General features: G+C 34.6%; 1 protein-coding gene across 1 annotated transcript in view; it reads left to right on the plus strand.

Moving 5' to 3' along the window:
* The first annotated feature begins 7,687 nt into the window (after positions 1 to 7,687).
* The window catches only part of LOC121372531 (transcription factor SUM-1-like), a 24,179-nt gene continuing 13,321 nt past the window's right edge, over positions 7,688 to 18,545 (plus strand). The window contains exon 1 of the mRNA XM_041498898.1: positions 7,688 to 8,949. Within this exon, the coding sequence (XP_041354832.1) occupies positions 8,050 to 8,949 (900 nt within the window). The 5' untranslated portion in view covers positions 7,688 to 8,049. The remainder of the gene's footprint in view (positions 8,950 to 18,545) is intronic.

Genomic DNA, 18,545 nt, shown 5'->3' on the forward strand with positions numbered 1-18,545 from the left:
TAATTATATTGACTGAATAATTATATTGACTGAATAAGTGAAAAGTTTATTATGATGCCATAAACACATGTACCGGTAGTAGTATAGTGTACGTATTGGTTCACACATACCACCCGGAGACAGAGGGACATGAAGCATAAGAGTATGTAAACACCCTTGGATCGTACTCTCTCTCGTGAATCATTAAATGTTATCGGGTAATAGCTCAAGGCTAAAAGAACTAAACCGTGAACAAAAATAACGTTGACCTAGAGGCTGATTTCATTTTCATTTCGGTATAACAATATTCGCCGTTTTGCAAATGGAATACAACTACGAGTAAATGATCGTATCCGTCGGGTTGTAAAAACGAACGATGTGTACATACATAACCATTAATAATTCAAACTGTTCATAAAATGTTTCTTAATTTATCATATACAAATATAATATACTGCTGGTCATTAAGTATACTTTCATTGTTAAAAAAGTCGCCCAATTAAAATATTCAGTTGATTTTTTTCTAAAAGATTTAAGAGTACATTATACTTTACATTACAAAATATGTATTAAATGTTTGTTATCAACTGTACATTGTGTATATTCTATAAGAAAAATGTGTGTTATGAAAAGTACAATTGTGTACATAATACATGTATATTATGTTATATATTTGTTATGTTGGTTTTTGCTTTTGTATTATTATTATTCTTTCATGGTTGGGTTTTTAGGGCGTTTTTTGACACTTCACTTATTAAAAAACTTAAAATATGTAACCACATTTTTTGGAAATGTTTGAAGTTTCACTAGCAGTCTTATCGGTGTGCGCTAGATTTCGATGTGGTCCATGACACAAATTTTAATCTGCCTTTCTGCGAGGACATGCTGTGTTGCCGACAGTGGGGTTACTAGTGACATTTGAAACGAATCGGAACAGTGAGTCTGATTACGCCATGTCACATCGCATTGTCCGCCTCCCGATTAGAGAGCTCGTTCCCACAATTCTAGATGGTTTCCTGACGTTTCTCATTTAAAAATCGTATTATCTAAATTGCAAAAAAAAAGGAAAAAGGAACACGTAAGTATATCTGTTAAGTTTTGCCACCTTACCCTAGATGTTATCGACGAGTATTTTATCGAGTGTAAGAGATAGCACCAATGGGTTCTTGCTTGCCGCTAAACCGGTGGGTTTTTATCACCGGGGGCGGAGTTAAAGATCGAAAGTAGCAGTTAGTTCACTTATGTAGCAACGGACGCGCATCTTATATTAATACATGTTAAGCTTTGTGAAAGCGAGTACCGAGTTTCAAACATGTATTGTTGTTCTTTTAAAAGTTATTGTTGTTGGCTCCAATAGTTAGTTGCCTTTATGCTACTTCCGGTGATATAGCTTGGGAATGAATGAATGAATGAATGAATGTTTAACAACATCCCAGTACAAAAAAATACATCAGCTTCTGGGTGTCAAAATAATGTAAATGCAAAAATTAAAATCAAAACCAATCAAAAAAATTCAAAAGTTAAATTAAAACTGAAATATAGGTAAATTTTAAATTTGGGGGAAAATTCAGTAACTTTTAAAATGTTTAACACGAAATGCATATTTTAAAAAACGTACGTATCTCTGAGAAGTAACAGATATGGAAATGAGCTGTAGTCTACTTTTTAAGTGTATTTCCCCGTTTTAACGTCACAGACTTGTTTCACGCTATTGTAACTTCATCCAATGTTGTTGCAGGTTTCTAGAATACTAGTAATCAAACTTAAGTGTCTCTTTTCACCGGCTGAAACTAGGGTCTGCAACTTTAACTTTAATTTTTTTTAAATAATAATAATAAATATTTTCAGTTTAATAAGTTTCCGAGAGACTACTTCGTTTATTTTGTGAAGGCGTTTCTTTTTCTTAGATTTTGATTTTAGAAATAACTACGGTTTATTTTTCCCTGCAGTATCGCATTCCATTTACCAGAAGCAGTTTTTTATCGAGGAAAAGGCATGAAGGTAATTCTTTAACAAAGATAAAATTAGGCATTAGCGGTAAATAATAAATAGCGTGTGATTACTTCGGGGCTAGCTGGGTTGTACTCTCTAATCAAAATCAAGAATCATTCTCTATGCGAAAAAAAGGGAGTATTGCTATGGAGCGAAACGATAAAAGAGTACACAAGAGTAGAGGCTGGAAAAATAATTTGTGTTGATTGATAACCTGTTTGTAGTTTTTTAAGGAGTGATATAATGTGGACAGGTGTAGGAGATGTTGGTCGGCGAATACAGCGCGCGCCCGCCCGACTCTGCACGAGCGCCGCGAACGACGTGTTGCGGAATTTCACGAATCATTGACAATGTTTTCCAATGAATGCGCTTTACTTCGCTTAGCTACTAACTGGATATTCCCACAGAGCACACTTTGAACTTAACAACACCCGTGAAATTATTCCTCACAGGGTGTATGCTTTTAAATGTATATTGACCTAGATATGATTTATATTAAATAAAAGAGTTTTTATGACGAGGGAACATGTCTAGGAATCGAAATACAAATTAGTATAGCCAAGGATATTCTATTACAGTCAATACTTTTATCTTCTTTTTTTTTTCTTTTTTTTTCTATATAATACCACATTTTATGATTAAAATAATTAATAACAGAAACATAATTTAAGTAGAATACAATTTAGTTTAATAGTCAGTGAAAGTGTAACAAAAGATAGCATTTAATTGTTGAAGATAATAGTAGTGTAGTACTAAATAGGTCTTCGATACAGAATATCTTAAATTCGTAGTGATCAGTGGATTAGGTGACCTTTTAGTTGTTCTTTTTTTTGTGTGACCTTTTCTCGTTTGTTTTGACTTTTAGATATTCACTTTATTTGTTATTTGAAACTCACTTTTAGTGTTTGATCATTGTTTCATGATCGTGTATTATTTTGTGTTGTTTGTGTCTGTGTGTGTGTGGGAGGTGGGGGGGGGGGGGGGGACGAGAGTTCAAAGTTGATAGTTTGTGAAATAGCAACATGTCCATGTAATTTAGTATGTTGGCGGCATGAGAAATATAAATATTTTGAAACCTGCATGTATAAAACATATATAATAATAATAATAATAATAATAATAATTACAAACTTTCTTGAACTATTATTGTAAAAACTGTTTTACTGAGTTAAAAGAAACATAACAGAAACATAATTTAAGTAGAAAACGGTTTTGTTTAATTCTCAGTGACTATTAAAAATTATCAAAATCGAAATGTCTACAACATCAACACATCATTTCATGACGATCGTAAGCCCAACACAGCGTGACAAAAAGTAATAACTTTGAAGTAAGTACAATATTTGGATGAAACGTGAAGATTGTGTATATTACATAAGAATAGTAAATATATACAAACAAAATATTTTGTAAGTCGTAAGTTTTGAAATCGAACTTTTTTAATGGAAAAAAGTAAGAAAAAAATGACTATTTCCATGCTTCTCATTCTTTTTTTTTTAAACGTCTGGCCAATATATAGAGCTTACTTTGTTGCATATTTGAAAGACATTAACTTCCGTATTTATAGACTGATGACGTTTGAACCCTTAATGATGATGCCGTTACACTACAGACAAAAGAAACAAACTCCACGTCAGAAAAGAGTCATCGATCCGGAGAAGCGGTCCACACAGAGAACGAAGAAAGGGAGATAACAGTGTAAGTAAGATCCTGGGCTCTAACGCAGAAGAATCCGAGCCGGGCACATGTGTTATTAATCTGCAGTTGGTTCGTCACTGACAGGGGAGTGTTAACATGAGGCAAGTCCACCCAACCGAGAAGTCTAATTGAGCTAATTGACAGTGTGCATGTCTAATTAATGATGTCCAGTTAATTATAAAATCCATTATAAATAATTGTCCGTTTAACACAATAGGTGTCAGGACGGTGGTATCGGCGATGGAGGGTGGGCGCCTTCATCTGGCTTCTGTCTGCAGACTATACAATAATTGTAGACTGGTCTTTACCACTTGTTGAAAATAGTCTCTGAAAAACAACCAATCATCAGTGGTATCATGGTGTATCATGTGTAAATAGTCATCAAACAAAATGAATGGATTTTACCTCGAGCATCTTAATACAAAGACGACTCATGTCAAGGGATAAGAGTGAATACTATAAACTGCATGTATTTTAAAATAAATAATTTCCGCTAGTTTCATAACAGCAGTTTACAGTCGAAGGTATTTATTAAATTTTGTGTCAAAATATAAAGATTGTATTTTTAGTGCAAGCCCATATTAAGTACACAAAATAATTAAATTCACTAGTAGAATTATTTTATTGGAAAATCATTAAATACCAAAATATCCTTGGGAAGGATGCTGAAAACCACCACGGGTAGGGTCAGCAAACGTGACACGATTCATGTGGAGGACAGTAAATGGAGGACTCCTGCTTACCCCCAGGAGCAAGGTTCTCGAGTTGAGTAAACATATGTACGGGGTCAATTAATGTGTAGTTATTTATCATTAATACGTATAAAAATAGAGAAATATGACATTTGTAACTGTAATAATGGAGCTTTAAATCTACTACACTTCTCGACACAATAAACGACAGACACGTAGTAGACAAAGTGTTCCGAGGTAGCGAACTCGGTGTTGCGTACTACAGAAACACGAACTATTGAAAAGACATTTAGTGCAATAATTTTTTTAAGTTTTAAAAATGTTATACTTAACAGATTCACAAGCCAGTAATGTGTTTTATAGAGTGACAATAACAAGAAAATCTAAGAATTTACTAATACAAATTTGGAGAAAAAGAAAGTGAATACCGGTTTTAGTTTTTCTTTCACCTCACTTTCACACAAAAATAAACAACAAAAACATTATGGCGAATTTGTACTTTTATTAATCACCCACCATTATCGACTGGCCACACCACCAGGCTTTCTACATAAACATTTATTTTTCAATAAGTAATTTAGTTTGTATAAAACAAAAACATTTTATGTAAATAGTAAAATATAATTAATTATTTAGGCATATTTAAGCATATTTACAGTCAGTGACCCTTTTATCGTTATAATAAGCTATATAGCATAATTATTTGTGGCGATTAGTTATTTAAAATGTAATATATTTAACATTACGTTTTGAAATACAAAGTGTTCATTATGAAGATTCGAACCTCTGTGCCAATATTGCACGTCACCGAATATTCGTAGTCTTGATCCAGTAATTAAATTCTCAGGGTTGTGTTTACTGCCAGTTTTAACCTGGTGCCTATTAAAAAAAGTTTGTTTTGCATATTATTTTACATATAGCTATAAAGGTTAAATTGATAAATTGCCGAGATCATAAGCATTACGACATTTCAGATAAGATAGAATGCAATGGATATTCGTGGTGAGTGTGATTTTTAAATCATCACCAGTAGTTAAGGAAACTGTTTTATCTTTATTACTTCATAATGGTGACGAGACCTTGGCCATTAGCACACATTTTGTTTCTTTCGCAAGCAACAATGCAAATCAAAATTATTTATCTAAGTCTCTGCTCGCCATATATAGAAAACTTCTATCTCGCAATAATATCAGCACCTTTCATCAAATTTCTGAAAGTGTCGACATTTTTCTTCAAGGCTTGCTATCAAAACGACATATCACGAATAATGAAGATTGTATCAGCGCAATCGGAGCGAGGCCTATAAATCATGGTTTTTTCGTTACCTTGATAGCTTATCTCGACACTTCTAGACTTACATCCCGACTCTACTCGTAGCCAGTCACTTCTAACGCCTAGCGCTCGGCTGTGCCATACCGGTTGCCGAGGCATAGCGAGATGTCAAACGCGACTTCAAAGTCCGCATCAAGCATGCACATTGCGATCCCTGATTGCTTTTAAAGAGCGCCTTTTTGGAATTAATTATCACCTTATGTAGACACTTCACTGTACATAGGCCGCGGCAACGGTTCCCTGTAATAGTAGACGTGTACTTCCACCTGGAGTGAAGCTTTTATTTAATGTTCTCTTCCACAGAAAGTGAAAAATGAATTTCTTTAATGAAGGAGCCTTCGAAGACAGATTTTCAAAGATGCCTGCCTCTTGGTTACAAGCAGTCACGCTGTTTCACACGTTATACAACAAGATTTCTGCTTACGTTATTTTCTAAATTATTTCACAATTATGGATATGAGAAGCACTTATTAACAAAATGTGTCACCAGTAGCCAAGCTGTTCCCAAATGATCAAATGGGGAAAATGGACCATCGTGGGTGTTGTTTTCAATCCCACCACCCTTAATACAATAAAATATTTTGGTAGCACCTCGTGTGATCATTTTTCGATCAGCAAGACTGAAATTTCATAAGCAAAGCAAGTCAACATTAGGGCGTGGTTAAAGTAGACGATATAAGATCCACAGTTCGATATTTACAGGCTGTTCTTTTCTGAGAGCATATGCATCTGTATTAAACTGCACACGTATTGAAAATGTTTTGACAGAACTTATTGAAGAGACTTAACAATTCAGTAACCTTCCACTGTTCCATCCACCATTCTCTTATCAGTATTTGTGAAATGTCCATTTCGTACACAGAAACCCATTCTGGGTGGCCGCGACGCATCTTGTTCTTCGTCGTTCATAATAATACATAATATGTAGATCAAATTAAACTAGCATTTTGTCTAATTATTCAGACTGAAATACTATCACATGTCACGAGTTTTCGTATAAAAAGTAAAAATTTTGTATTAAGCATTTGATTTTAATATACAATTTTAGAATCACACAAAAAAATGTTCTGTTGATAAATACACCCATGTACATTATTTGCACCTATCTGAGTTTGTTTTCTTTAAAATGCAAATGTAATATTGTTTACAAAATGTATCATACAGGGTATTATAAACAAACCTAATGTTGTGATTAATATTATCGGAAAAGACATTTAAAAAAAAAAAAAAATCACTGACCAGCGTTTCCAATACGTTCTATTTTTGTTTGTGATAAAACACATTTTATTAGCCAAAAGTGTGCAAGGAGTTGTAAGTAATGTGTAATTTAAAGACCAAAAAAACTAACCCCTGTAATAGCCGCAAATATTTTATAGTCAATTTCTTTAAATCTAATACAAAAATTTTATGTTAAAATACTATTAATACTAGTAAAACCTGGTTATAGTAATTTTTATATAGTAAAATATTTTAAAGAAACCTTTTTTAAATCAAATTTTTAATATAGTAAGTAATTTTTTAACGGTATTCTTAACACATCTAATGGAACAAAAATTCAAACACATTTATTTTTCTGGTACTTGTTAATTAACCCACATAAAATCAAACGAAACTAAACCAGTGGGTATTTGGAACAGTAATGGAAAAGTTTAGAGCAATTTGACCACCGGACGAGAATTGAAAACGGAGAAGTTCCTTAATTCCTAGACTGCAATCTTGTAGAGAATCCGCTATTATAAGAAAATTAGACTGCGTATCGTTTGCCTTAGCGTAACGTCACATCTGGTACCAGTTTAGGTAGCGTACGCCCCCATTTCGTATCTCCCGTGGAAATCTACACCCCTGCTATTGCTGGGACGTTTGTCAATCACCCAACTCTCCCATTTCATTGGTTCATTTTTCACTGATCGTGGAAAGAATGTTTGGTTTAAGAAATGTTTCGGTAGAGAGTACTTAGCTTCAGTTATCGTGAAGAAATTTGTTGCGATGCAAACATCTCTTTTGGATTAATACGCAACATTTTTACAAGTACTGTCTGTTTACTACGATACTACTGAACTGAGGGATACTTCTGAAGGACGTGACAATAAGTTCAGTGTTTCTTTAATCAAACTCGGTGGGGCACTAATTAACATATAAACTTGGCCATGTGTAAGCTACTTCATCCTATCAGTTTCCAGATCAGAAAAACATAACTTTTGAAGCTCGCACTGAGCGGTCCCCGAATTGTTAGCGTCATTTTATTACGGAGTCTCGATAGGGGTTTGAAATATCGGAGCACTGGCATCAAGGTGGCAGGGTGTTGACAGGTTGGGGGATACCTAGACACTGAGGGCTTTTAGACAACGAGACCACGATGATGATGATGGCAGATTATCGGAGTTGCCGCTACGAGCACAATCCGCCCGTCTTTAGTGCGAGCTCATTCCCGACTCCTGACATGTCGGATGCGAGACAAATCATGGACATATCGTACTCGCATCCCGCGGGCAGCCAGGATTATTTTGGACCCCCGAGTGGGACTTATCACCGACCGTTCCACCGCCAGTACCCAGACATGTATCCTTACCATGCCAACGGCGGCATTCACCAGCATTTCTTCAGTTCAGGCGGAGATCACCAGAACCCAGTGGACTTTCGACCGCGACATGCCACCCATCTGAAGGACAAGGTGCCACCCGGTAACAAAGAGGAAATGACCGGCACGGAAGAGAGCGGAGAGTCGCCGTGTATTGGTGCTAAAGGGGGACAGGTTTGTGGGGGTGGAGTGAAAAGTGGTCCGCACTGCGCTGCTGCTACCAAGGAAGACAGCGTCGACTGCGGGGACATGAAGCACAGCTCGAGCCCGTGCAGCCCGTGTAAGGACGACTCAGAGTGTAAGACTGACGATGACCTTTCGTCCGACGATAACGACGAACACATCCCGCACGTGCTCGCACCCGGCTACCACGGGCCCAACAGGCGGTGCCTCCTGTGGGCGTGCAAGGCGTGTAAGAGAAAGACTGTGACGATCGACCGCAGGAAAGCGGCGACGATGAGGGAACGACGGCGACTTCGTAAGGTGAACGAGGCGTTCGAGACGCTGAAGCGCCGGACGTGTCCGAACCCGAACCAGCGGCTGCCGAAGGTGGAGATTCTGCGTAACGCCATCGAGTACATCGAGAGTCTGGAGGAGTTGCTGCACGGCAGTCGGGTGGCGAGGAACGACGAGACTTGCAACGACGCTGGCTCGTCCAGCAGCGGCTCAGACTACATGGTAAGTTGGCCGTGTGTCCGTCCTCGCCTTCACCACTGAGTTAATCTTACGTATTATTACCCATATGGTTAAGAATATCTTAGTACATATCAAAGTGATACGTCCCACTAGAATGTCAAATGGGACTAATTCTTCGACGTCACTCGATGGCGTCTTCGACTGACGCACTACAACCCTCGTGAAATAATTTTCATTTCCATTCGCTAAAGCTCGTGACACTCGGGTCATAAACATGATACGAATTGGAAGCTCGTTTAATATCCTATAAATACGTATTCAGCAAGCTATTATATTTTGTTTACTCCAAATTATACAGTCTATTGGCATAACATAGATATGCCAATACTACATACAGACTAAATAATGTCCACAGTCGGAGATGATAAACATTGTACCATCAATTTAAAAAAAAATTATGTGTGGTTTTTCACCTTCTAAAGTCTGTGTTTGTTTTTCTCTCTCCATATTTAATATTTACGTAATAAAGTGACTAAGTAGCAATATATTTTGAAAAAAACACCTAAATAAATTGTTTTCAATCTAAGATATTTAAAGTTTCTCAAGTCTATACAAAACATGAAATATTGCGCGGAAACAAATATATTTCTAAAATAAGAAATTTAACTAAAAGTTTCTTATATAAAATTGCAAATAGTTCACACAAATCTTTAATTTATTTATATTTTCCATTCTAGAAAAAAAAACCCACCAAAACATTTTATAAAAGTAGTTAATTCTACTACTGCTAAAAGTTGATACCATGAAATCATTCGCATCTCGTGCAGAATGTGTATAAAATATTAAAATATCTAGTGAATGGAAATTCGATATTATACATGCACAAAAGTTACGAGCAAAAGAACACCGTGTGTAACATAAAGATACTGCCAAACCAAAATTATGGGTTTCCGTGGATTTAATTGGAAATGGCCAGAACATGCTGGTATTAAGCGGGAACGTGCTGATATGAGGGCTATACTATCAGAAGAGGATGCAAATGGAAATCTTTATTTTACAAGGGAACGCCCAGTGCCTTCATTACTTAGTCTAATTAACTTAACCAGACGCCCCGATCTAGATCCATCTAACGTCTTAACATGCACCCATAAACCACACCAACCCTCATAAAGATGATGTGGGGGAGGCAGGGCTGGGCTTTCTTGTCTTTCCGTTACAAGATTTAAAATTCCTTTTTCAGAGTAACGCGCTAGTAACAGGGAGTAACGCATGTGCCGGTTGTACGACGGATATATCAACACGTACATTATTTTCAGACTTCGTGTCGATAACATCTGACAAAATACAGACGTCTTTGAAATTAACAATATCTACAAAAGATAGCAGTTGTCAATTTTAAAGACGCATTTGCAATATTGCTTGATAAAGTGAGAGTTAAATTACAAACACTTTTTACACGTGATTTAGTGCTACTGTTTTAAAAACGCAGCGATTCTCTGCGGCTTTCAAACTCGTTACTCCTTACATATTATGAGATGTATTATGATCAGTTCACAATAAGGTATTATAATTATCAATTATATACTTTCAGGTTAAATATTTAAAAACAATTAATATACTAATTCGTTTGTGAAAATTAAAGTATAATGAGACAGGTACATTTGTCAAGTTCATATTTATTGGTTCCTAATCCCGGAATAATTTTGTCATACTATATAATTCCTGTTGTTGAATATGTCTAACAATAACCATGTTTCTTATTGTACAATATGTTTATTGAATGTATGTAAAACAATATATTTTCTATTGCTGAATATATTTAACAACGGATTTCCTATTGTTGAATGTGTAACAATACATACATTGAACAATATGAAATCAATTGCTACACATTGAACAATATGAAATCCATTGTTACATATATTCAACAATAGGAAATCCATTGTTACATAAATTCAACATTAGGAAATCCACTAATACATATATTCAACAATAAGAAATATATTGTTACACATTGAACAATATGAAATCCATTGTTACATGCATTCAACAATATGAAATCCATTGTTACATAAATTCAACAATATGAAATCCATTGTTACATGCATTCAGCAATAAAAAATTTGGTATTACACATTGAACAATAGGAAATAAATTGCTACACAAATTCAACAATAAGAAATCCATTGTTACGTACATTCAACAATAGGAATCCACTGTTACATACATTCAACAATAGGAAATCTATTGCTATACATTCAACAATAGGAAAGTATTGTTAAACATTCAACAATAGGAATTCTTTTGTTACGCATTCAAAAATAGAAAATTCATTACCATAGATTCCTTATTGTTGAATGTATGTATAGCAATATATTTTCTATTGAATTACATGTAACAACTGATTTCCTATCGTTGAATGTGTAACAGTCATTTCCTACTATTAAATGTGTAACAATATATTTCCTATTGTTGAATGTGTATCAATATATTTCCTACCGTTGAATGTGTAACTGAATATTTCCTATTGTTGAATGTGTATCAATATATTTCCTACTGTTGAATGTGTAACAATATATTTCCTATTGTTGAACACTGTTTTGCTGTGTTCAGATGTTATGTGTTTGAAGAACCCACATGACGCGGCGTTAGACACAGCCAGTGGTAGAGTCGTTTAGAAAGTGATCTCTTATTCGGCCTGTCAAAAGTCATTTAGCAAACTCTAAGAAACTGTCAAAGTTTGACTGAGTTGTTGGGAAATCATTTGTGGTCGTGAGAATATGTGTATTTCACGGCTCGCGCTGTCTGGGTGCTCCATGCAGAAATGTGTTTACTCATTTCGGAAACAAGACAAACGGCCCTAAATACCGGCTTCAACAATGCTACTTGTAATTACTTTGGGAACAAATATTTAAAATATTATTTTCTTACTCATCAAGATTTTAAATCATAAAGAATAATAGTCGGTAGTTTCTTAGAAAGTTGTATACTTATTTTAGTCTCAAGTAACTAGTATTTTTATGTCCATGTGTAACAATAATAGTATTTATTTTTGATGTTAGAATCTAGAAGTTAGTAGTTAGTATATCGACTTCTAGTATCTAGTTTTAAGTGAGTGTCTAGAAAGTAGTATTGTTTTACGTTTGTGACTAGTAACTAGTATTTTTATGTTTGTGTCCAGGAACCAGTATTTTTTTATCCACCTTCAGTAAATAGTGTGTTTTTCTTTGTTTCTTTTTTAACACCAAATCTAGATTTTTTCCTAATGTATAGAAACTACATTTTTTTTATGTCACCTAGTATTTTTAATTACATTGTCTCGAAGAGTGATTGTAAATGTATTCACGTATGTCAACAAAACAAAAAATAATGGTTCATTCTATTGGTTAAAATAAAATAAAGAATCTAAGACCAATGAATTTGTAATATTCTGGAAGTGATTGATGTACGTTTGTTTTCCAAAAGATATTATACACAAAAATATATTATAATCCAAAAGAAGAAAATAAACAATCATAAACATTTCACAAAATTGATAAAATGTTAATTAATGAAAGAATATTAATGGTACTTTTCTATTTTAATCTTAAAAAGACAAAACGTTTACTTAACTTTTTAAACATTTATTTAATATTTATCCTTGGGAACTTTCCTTGATGTAACGCGCTGGAACTAACAATTTTTACGATACCAAGTAATACAATAAATACATCCAATGACATACATCCACTGACATACATCCACTGACGTGTTTTGAAAGAGATCGAATACCTTGCAGAAGTAAGATTTGTCACTTTGCAGGGGGATATTAATAACATGTTAATGCACTAGCATCTATCACTAAGGTTATTGTGTTGAGTCCTTTCTTTCATTCTTTCTGTATTTCTCTCTCTTCCTTTCTTTCATTCTTTAACCACTTTTCTTTTATTTTCAGTTTTCACTGATAACCCCATATATCATAGAATTTTTATGCATTCATATATCCATGTATATTAGTACTGTTGTAATATGCTATAATTACAGTATATATCTATATTATTCATATTTTATAGAATCATTTGTCATAGGTAGTGATATCAGTACCCCATCCCTGACACTATCATATTTGTTTCTGGTGTAATAATTGTGTTAAAAAAAAACACCTAAAAAAACCCCCACCCCACCCAACAAAACAAAACACAAACAACAACCGTATTAATAATATACAAATAACGAAATTAAGATTTTAATAATTAATTATCTTTATGTTTCAAAACAAATCTTAATAATACAAAACTATTTAAAATGTTGGTGAAGAATAAGAAAATAGTGTGCTTACATGGGTATTAGCCAGTGGCATATAATACTACATCTATCTGCATTTCCCGGCATACATAATTACAATAGACATGCACACGTCTAACTGAAGTAGGTTGTTTGTGCAATGTGTAACAAATAGATTATTCTTAGTGAGTTCGTATATTTGCAAAGTACTTGCCTTGCTAACACATTACTGAATTGTTTTCTACAAGAAATGACTCAACAATTTAATAATGTAGGTTTTAGACCACATGTATGTTGTAAATTAATGGAAAATGCGAATGAATCTGAATGACACAATGGTAATCCGCGATCAAGACTATATCTATGTACAATGCAGAGTCAAATGGGCATTTGGCTCAATAATGATTGATTCCTTGAAAAAGTTCATTTGACCTTTTGCAAACGGATTCTATGTGTTAAAAAACATTTTATGATATATGGTGAACTTGGGAGGTTTCCAGTAAAATATAAAATATATAGTAGAATTATTAGTTCCTGGAAAAGGAATATTGATTATAAAGATCAAAAGTTATCAGTTATTGTATGCAAGTTTTTGTTCAGCTTGTATTAAAATGATACATTTAGATCTAGATGGATTTGTATTGTAAGGAACATTTTAGATTTAGCTGGTCTTAGCAACATTTGGTTACAGCACTTTGAAAGTAATATAAATAGAAAGGGTCTATTAAACAAATTAACGATGTTATCGTGATATGCATATACAGGAGTGGTACAGTTTTCTGGAAACTTCGCCAAAAGCAATTATTTAGAGATTATTTAAAACTGAACATGTATATGAGACATATATTATTTTTTCTTGGAAACACAGAATTAGATTTATTAGATTTAGTCTATGTAATCACAGACTACCAATTGAAATAGAAAGATGGCTAATTATGTCAAGATATGAAATATTATGCAATATTTGTAACCTAAGTTGTATCGGCGATGAATTCCATTGTTGTTTGAATGTAATACACTAAATGATATTAGAAAACGATATTTACCTAGGTACTATTGGAGAAATCCTTGCATAATAAAAATAAGAATTACATTAATAAAACTTTTTGAATATATTAGACAGTTTTAAAAGAACACGTGAAATTTTGTGAATTTACATGTATATACATATAACATATAATAATTTTATAATATTTTACCAGTGGAACTTTTTGTAGGGGAGTGGGGGAGGGGGGGGGGCGTGTTTTGCCCAAATTAAACTAACATCCCCAAATCTGGGTAACAACAGTTTTTCATATTAGCATTACTGCCAAGCAACTATATACGGATGCAAACGAATCACTACGCATTTTTACATGAATTACAACTAATGTTGCGGGTAGAATGATAGAAATACATATTAAAAAGGCTACAAATTAGCACATTTTGTCCGAATATCTCCATCGTGTTTGGCCGAGTTTGTGGATTTGCTCCAGCACTATCCCCTTATCCCCTGCTGCCTGTCTCGTACGCTTATGGTATTACTTGCTGTGTGATTGTATTATAGTTTACCTTATCTACCATGTATATGGACTGAGCGAATAAAGCATTTGAATATGAATTCCTTGCATCTCTATCTGTTGACTCGTCTATATAATGACAGCCACTCTTGAGAAAAACTGGACAATACATCATTCAGCTTCTTGTACCGCCACAAAGAGGACTGCCACGTCCAGAGTAGTTTATTAAATCAAAACTATCATAGGACAGAGCTGAACCGCAACTTTGCATTATAACTGGACCAGGCAATATTAGTTTCATTATATAAATTGATTATTTTAAATTAATTTTAATAATTTAACATATATTTATTATTATATCCATCATATAAGCATACGTAAAAAATTTGCTATTTCATTGTTTTTACCTAGACATAACTATGACAAGCTTGCACATTGGATAATTGCAATTGGAACGTCTTTTAGTTTCTGTGCATTTTGTTCAAAAGCTCAGTGATTACAAAATGTTTTTCACCAACCATGCAGCAATCAAAATATCAATGAAGTTCATGTTTTCTGACACATACATCCTAACAAGCATTGACAACTGTATACAAAATTGACCCAAAATGTCACCTTGTTAATAAAATCCAAAACGGGACCCAATGTCTTTGTGTTGGAAACGTGAACATACTGATATCACTATACAAACAATACGTAATCGCAAAATATTAACATTTCGGTTGGTGTCGGCACTACCGCATGTTCGCTAGCAAAATCACTGGAAGAAACATTATGATTAACGTTGCCAATCTCTAAGTCCTGTTATTTCCATAAAAAGAAGAAAATAATTTTCTGGGAATCACATTCGCAAAGTCAGTGAACCTTGTCTGTTTTGTGAACCATTATTTAAGTTAGAAGCGTGCCAGTTTGTTTTTGTTTGTTGTTGTTGTTGTTTGGTATTTTTCCAATATCAAACCAATTTTGTAACAGTATATGACTTTTGAACATTTCAACTATCAGTTGATGTAATAAACATGTGTATATAACCATATGCCAAAATTTCGCCACATGGTTAATATAGCATGATAAAATCGATGGTGTAGCATGGAATATGCACTCACCCCAGGATACCCATTGCACAGTCATCCTAATCTTGACCGCAGAGCGCTTATAAAACATATATAATAAACTGGGATGTAAAAACAAATCCATGGAAATCTTCAAATGTCATTTATATAATATTATATTAGGTTTGTTTCTTTTTCTAAATTATGAAGTCGAATTTTATTGAGCGATAATAACCGCTTGACCAGCACTTTGCTTGACCAGTACTCTGCGGTGATTGTCGAACAACGTCCCCATTGTATGGATTTCAGTGCCATGTTGATGTCATTAGTGATACTTGTTAAACTCCGGACTCCATGTACCGCCGTGCTTCACCGGCAAACCACGGGGACACTACACAGTGCGGAGTTCAACAAATAAAAGTTCACCCTCTCTAATTGACTCTATGATCAAACTGGCTTTTTTTTCATCAACACTTCATCTGGAATCTCTATGCCGATTCATCTTTTCGCACCAGTCGTTCGTCATACCCTGTGTTTGGGAGAAGAATGGCCAATTGCGTTTCCAGTCCTCCCTTGCCGACGTCTCGGGAAAGTCGCTTTGCCGTCGTTTCGAGGTCCAAATTATGAGACTGATTTTAATAGAGCGTGAGGAATAAAATATGTTTTTGCCATCAGGAAAACCCAGCCTGCTGCGTTGCCCTGGCGTGATCCATGTTTCCCGAGGACGCGAGATCCTGATACACCTTCCACCAGAGACTGGAGCACACCGGCAAGCTCTTGGGTGCGAGAAACCCGTCTTAGCCGGGATCCCAGGGACCGAGAACGGATCTCTTAAATACTCCGCTGGGACTGACAAGATAGGGCTAACGAAGCTAATAACATCTATGGGTCATTTGAATCTGGCTAATTATGCACGTGCGGTCAGTTCGCTTTAGGTCAGTCTCTTTGATGTTGTGCACGGCGCTACCGTGACGCCCAGGTGCCGTGCCGTCGCGCACGTGGCGGCTGCAGAAGCTGTATCCAAACCACAGCTTGTTCTTTCAAGTCGTTTCTTTTAGACAATTGAAAAATTGTGTTTACAAATTATATTCCTTTTTCTCGAATTTTAATAACAAATGGGATTGAAGGGATGGGTTCAAAGAAAGTTAATTATCACAATTGGTCGCCATTTTAAAAACGCGAAAAACACTCTAATTGCATGTATAGTATATTGATGTACATGAACTGATAATTCATAGAAAATGTGTTCTCATAAAATTTCTTTTAGAGATTATATTTGTAAAATTTATTTTAGAGATTACTTTACTGTTAAACTTTATATTTATAAAAGTGTTTAAGTGGGTGGGTTTTTTTACTTTTCATATAAAATATATTACCATAGTTCATAAAAAAATGTGACGGCTCATTTTAAAAATAAACAACCTTATAATAATGAAAGCGCTCGTGGTTTAAATAGATTAAGAATTATTTTACTCTCTCTCTCTCTCTGTTTTTTCTTTTTTCTTATATATTCCACCACAAGCTTTTGCTTACACGTTTGAATTATTTCTCAGCATATCTGATAATTGTATCAATATGTTCGGATATATGTTTTGGTGCATCGTGAAGAGAACATTTACATTTTGTAACCATGTATGTTATGTTGGGTTGTTGTTGTTGGGGTTTGTTTTGTTTTGTTTTGTTTTTGTTGTTGTTTTGTTGGGTTTTTTTGTTTGTTTGTTGTTGTTGTTGTTGTTGTTGGGGGTTGTTTTGTTTGGGGGGTTTTTTGGGGGGAGGGAGAGTGTAAATATCTTCTGGATTCTTATTGACTGTGGCTATTATTATGTTTGTGGTGTTGTCGTTTTGATGCACCAGTTAAAAGCTCACATACTATCATAGTAAAGTTTATACATAGTATGTACTGTACATACTTTACTCCAAACCTTCGGTTTTATTCCATCCATAGACGATTACAATTGTGTGTCCATGCTTTCGTTAAGGTTCAAGTCACTTTTACTGTTTTTATGTTTTCTGCAATGCGACTGTTTTAAGGTTATCTATTATTTCCCTTTACTGGCCTTTTGTTCACTGTATATAAATTATATTTTTGTTCTAATCTAAACTGTTTTATGAAAATGCCCCTCTTAGTGAATTTAGTATTGGTGATTTTTAAACAGATATTTTGATTTTAGACTTTTCTTTGTTTTGTGTATGGGGGCATGGGTTAGGGGGTTGGGGGTGGGGGGTGGGCGGGGGGGTTGTCTGCTAAAATAAACGTTAAACAAAAACTTTTTATAAAGAAAAGGACTCTAATCTGATACAGTATTTATATATACGTACTTAAATGTGGAGAGATGGAATGAGACACAATATACATCTGTGCATTTTACATTTTAAAATGTGTATTGGTGTATAGACAATCTTGTAATGTAATTCTAGATCTGTGTGTATTGGTGTATAGACAGTCTTGTAAAGTGGCTCTAGATCTGCGTGTATAGGTGTATAGACAGTCTTGTAATGTAGTTCTAGATCTGCGTGTATAGGTGTATAGACAGTCTTGTAATGTAGTTCTAGATCTGCGCGTATAGGTGTATAGACAGTCTTGTAAAGTGGTTCTAGGTATGTGTGTATAGGTGTATAGACAGTCTTGTAATGTAGTTCTAGATCTGCGTGTATAGGTGTATAGACAGTCTTGTAATGTAGTTCTAGATCTGCGTGTATAGGTGTATATACAGTCTTGTAATGTAATTCTAGATATGTGTGTATAGGTGTGTAGACAGTCTTGTAATGTAATTCTAAATCTGTGTATAGACAGTCTTGTAATGTAATTCTAGATATGTATGTATAG

Source organism: Gigantopelta aegis, chromosome 4 (assembly GCF_016097555.1).
Source record: "Gigantopelta aegis isolate Gae_Host chromosome 4, Gae_host_genome, whole genome shotgun sequence".
In the NCBI taxonomy this organism is placed as follows: domain Eukaryota; kingdom Metazoa; phylum Mollusca; class Gastropoda; order Neomphalida; family Peltospiridae; genus Gigantopelta; species Gigantopelta aegis.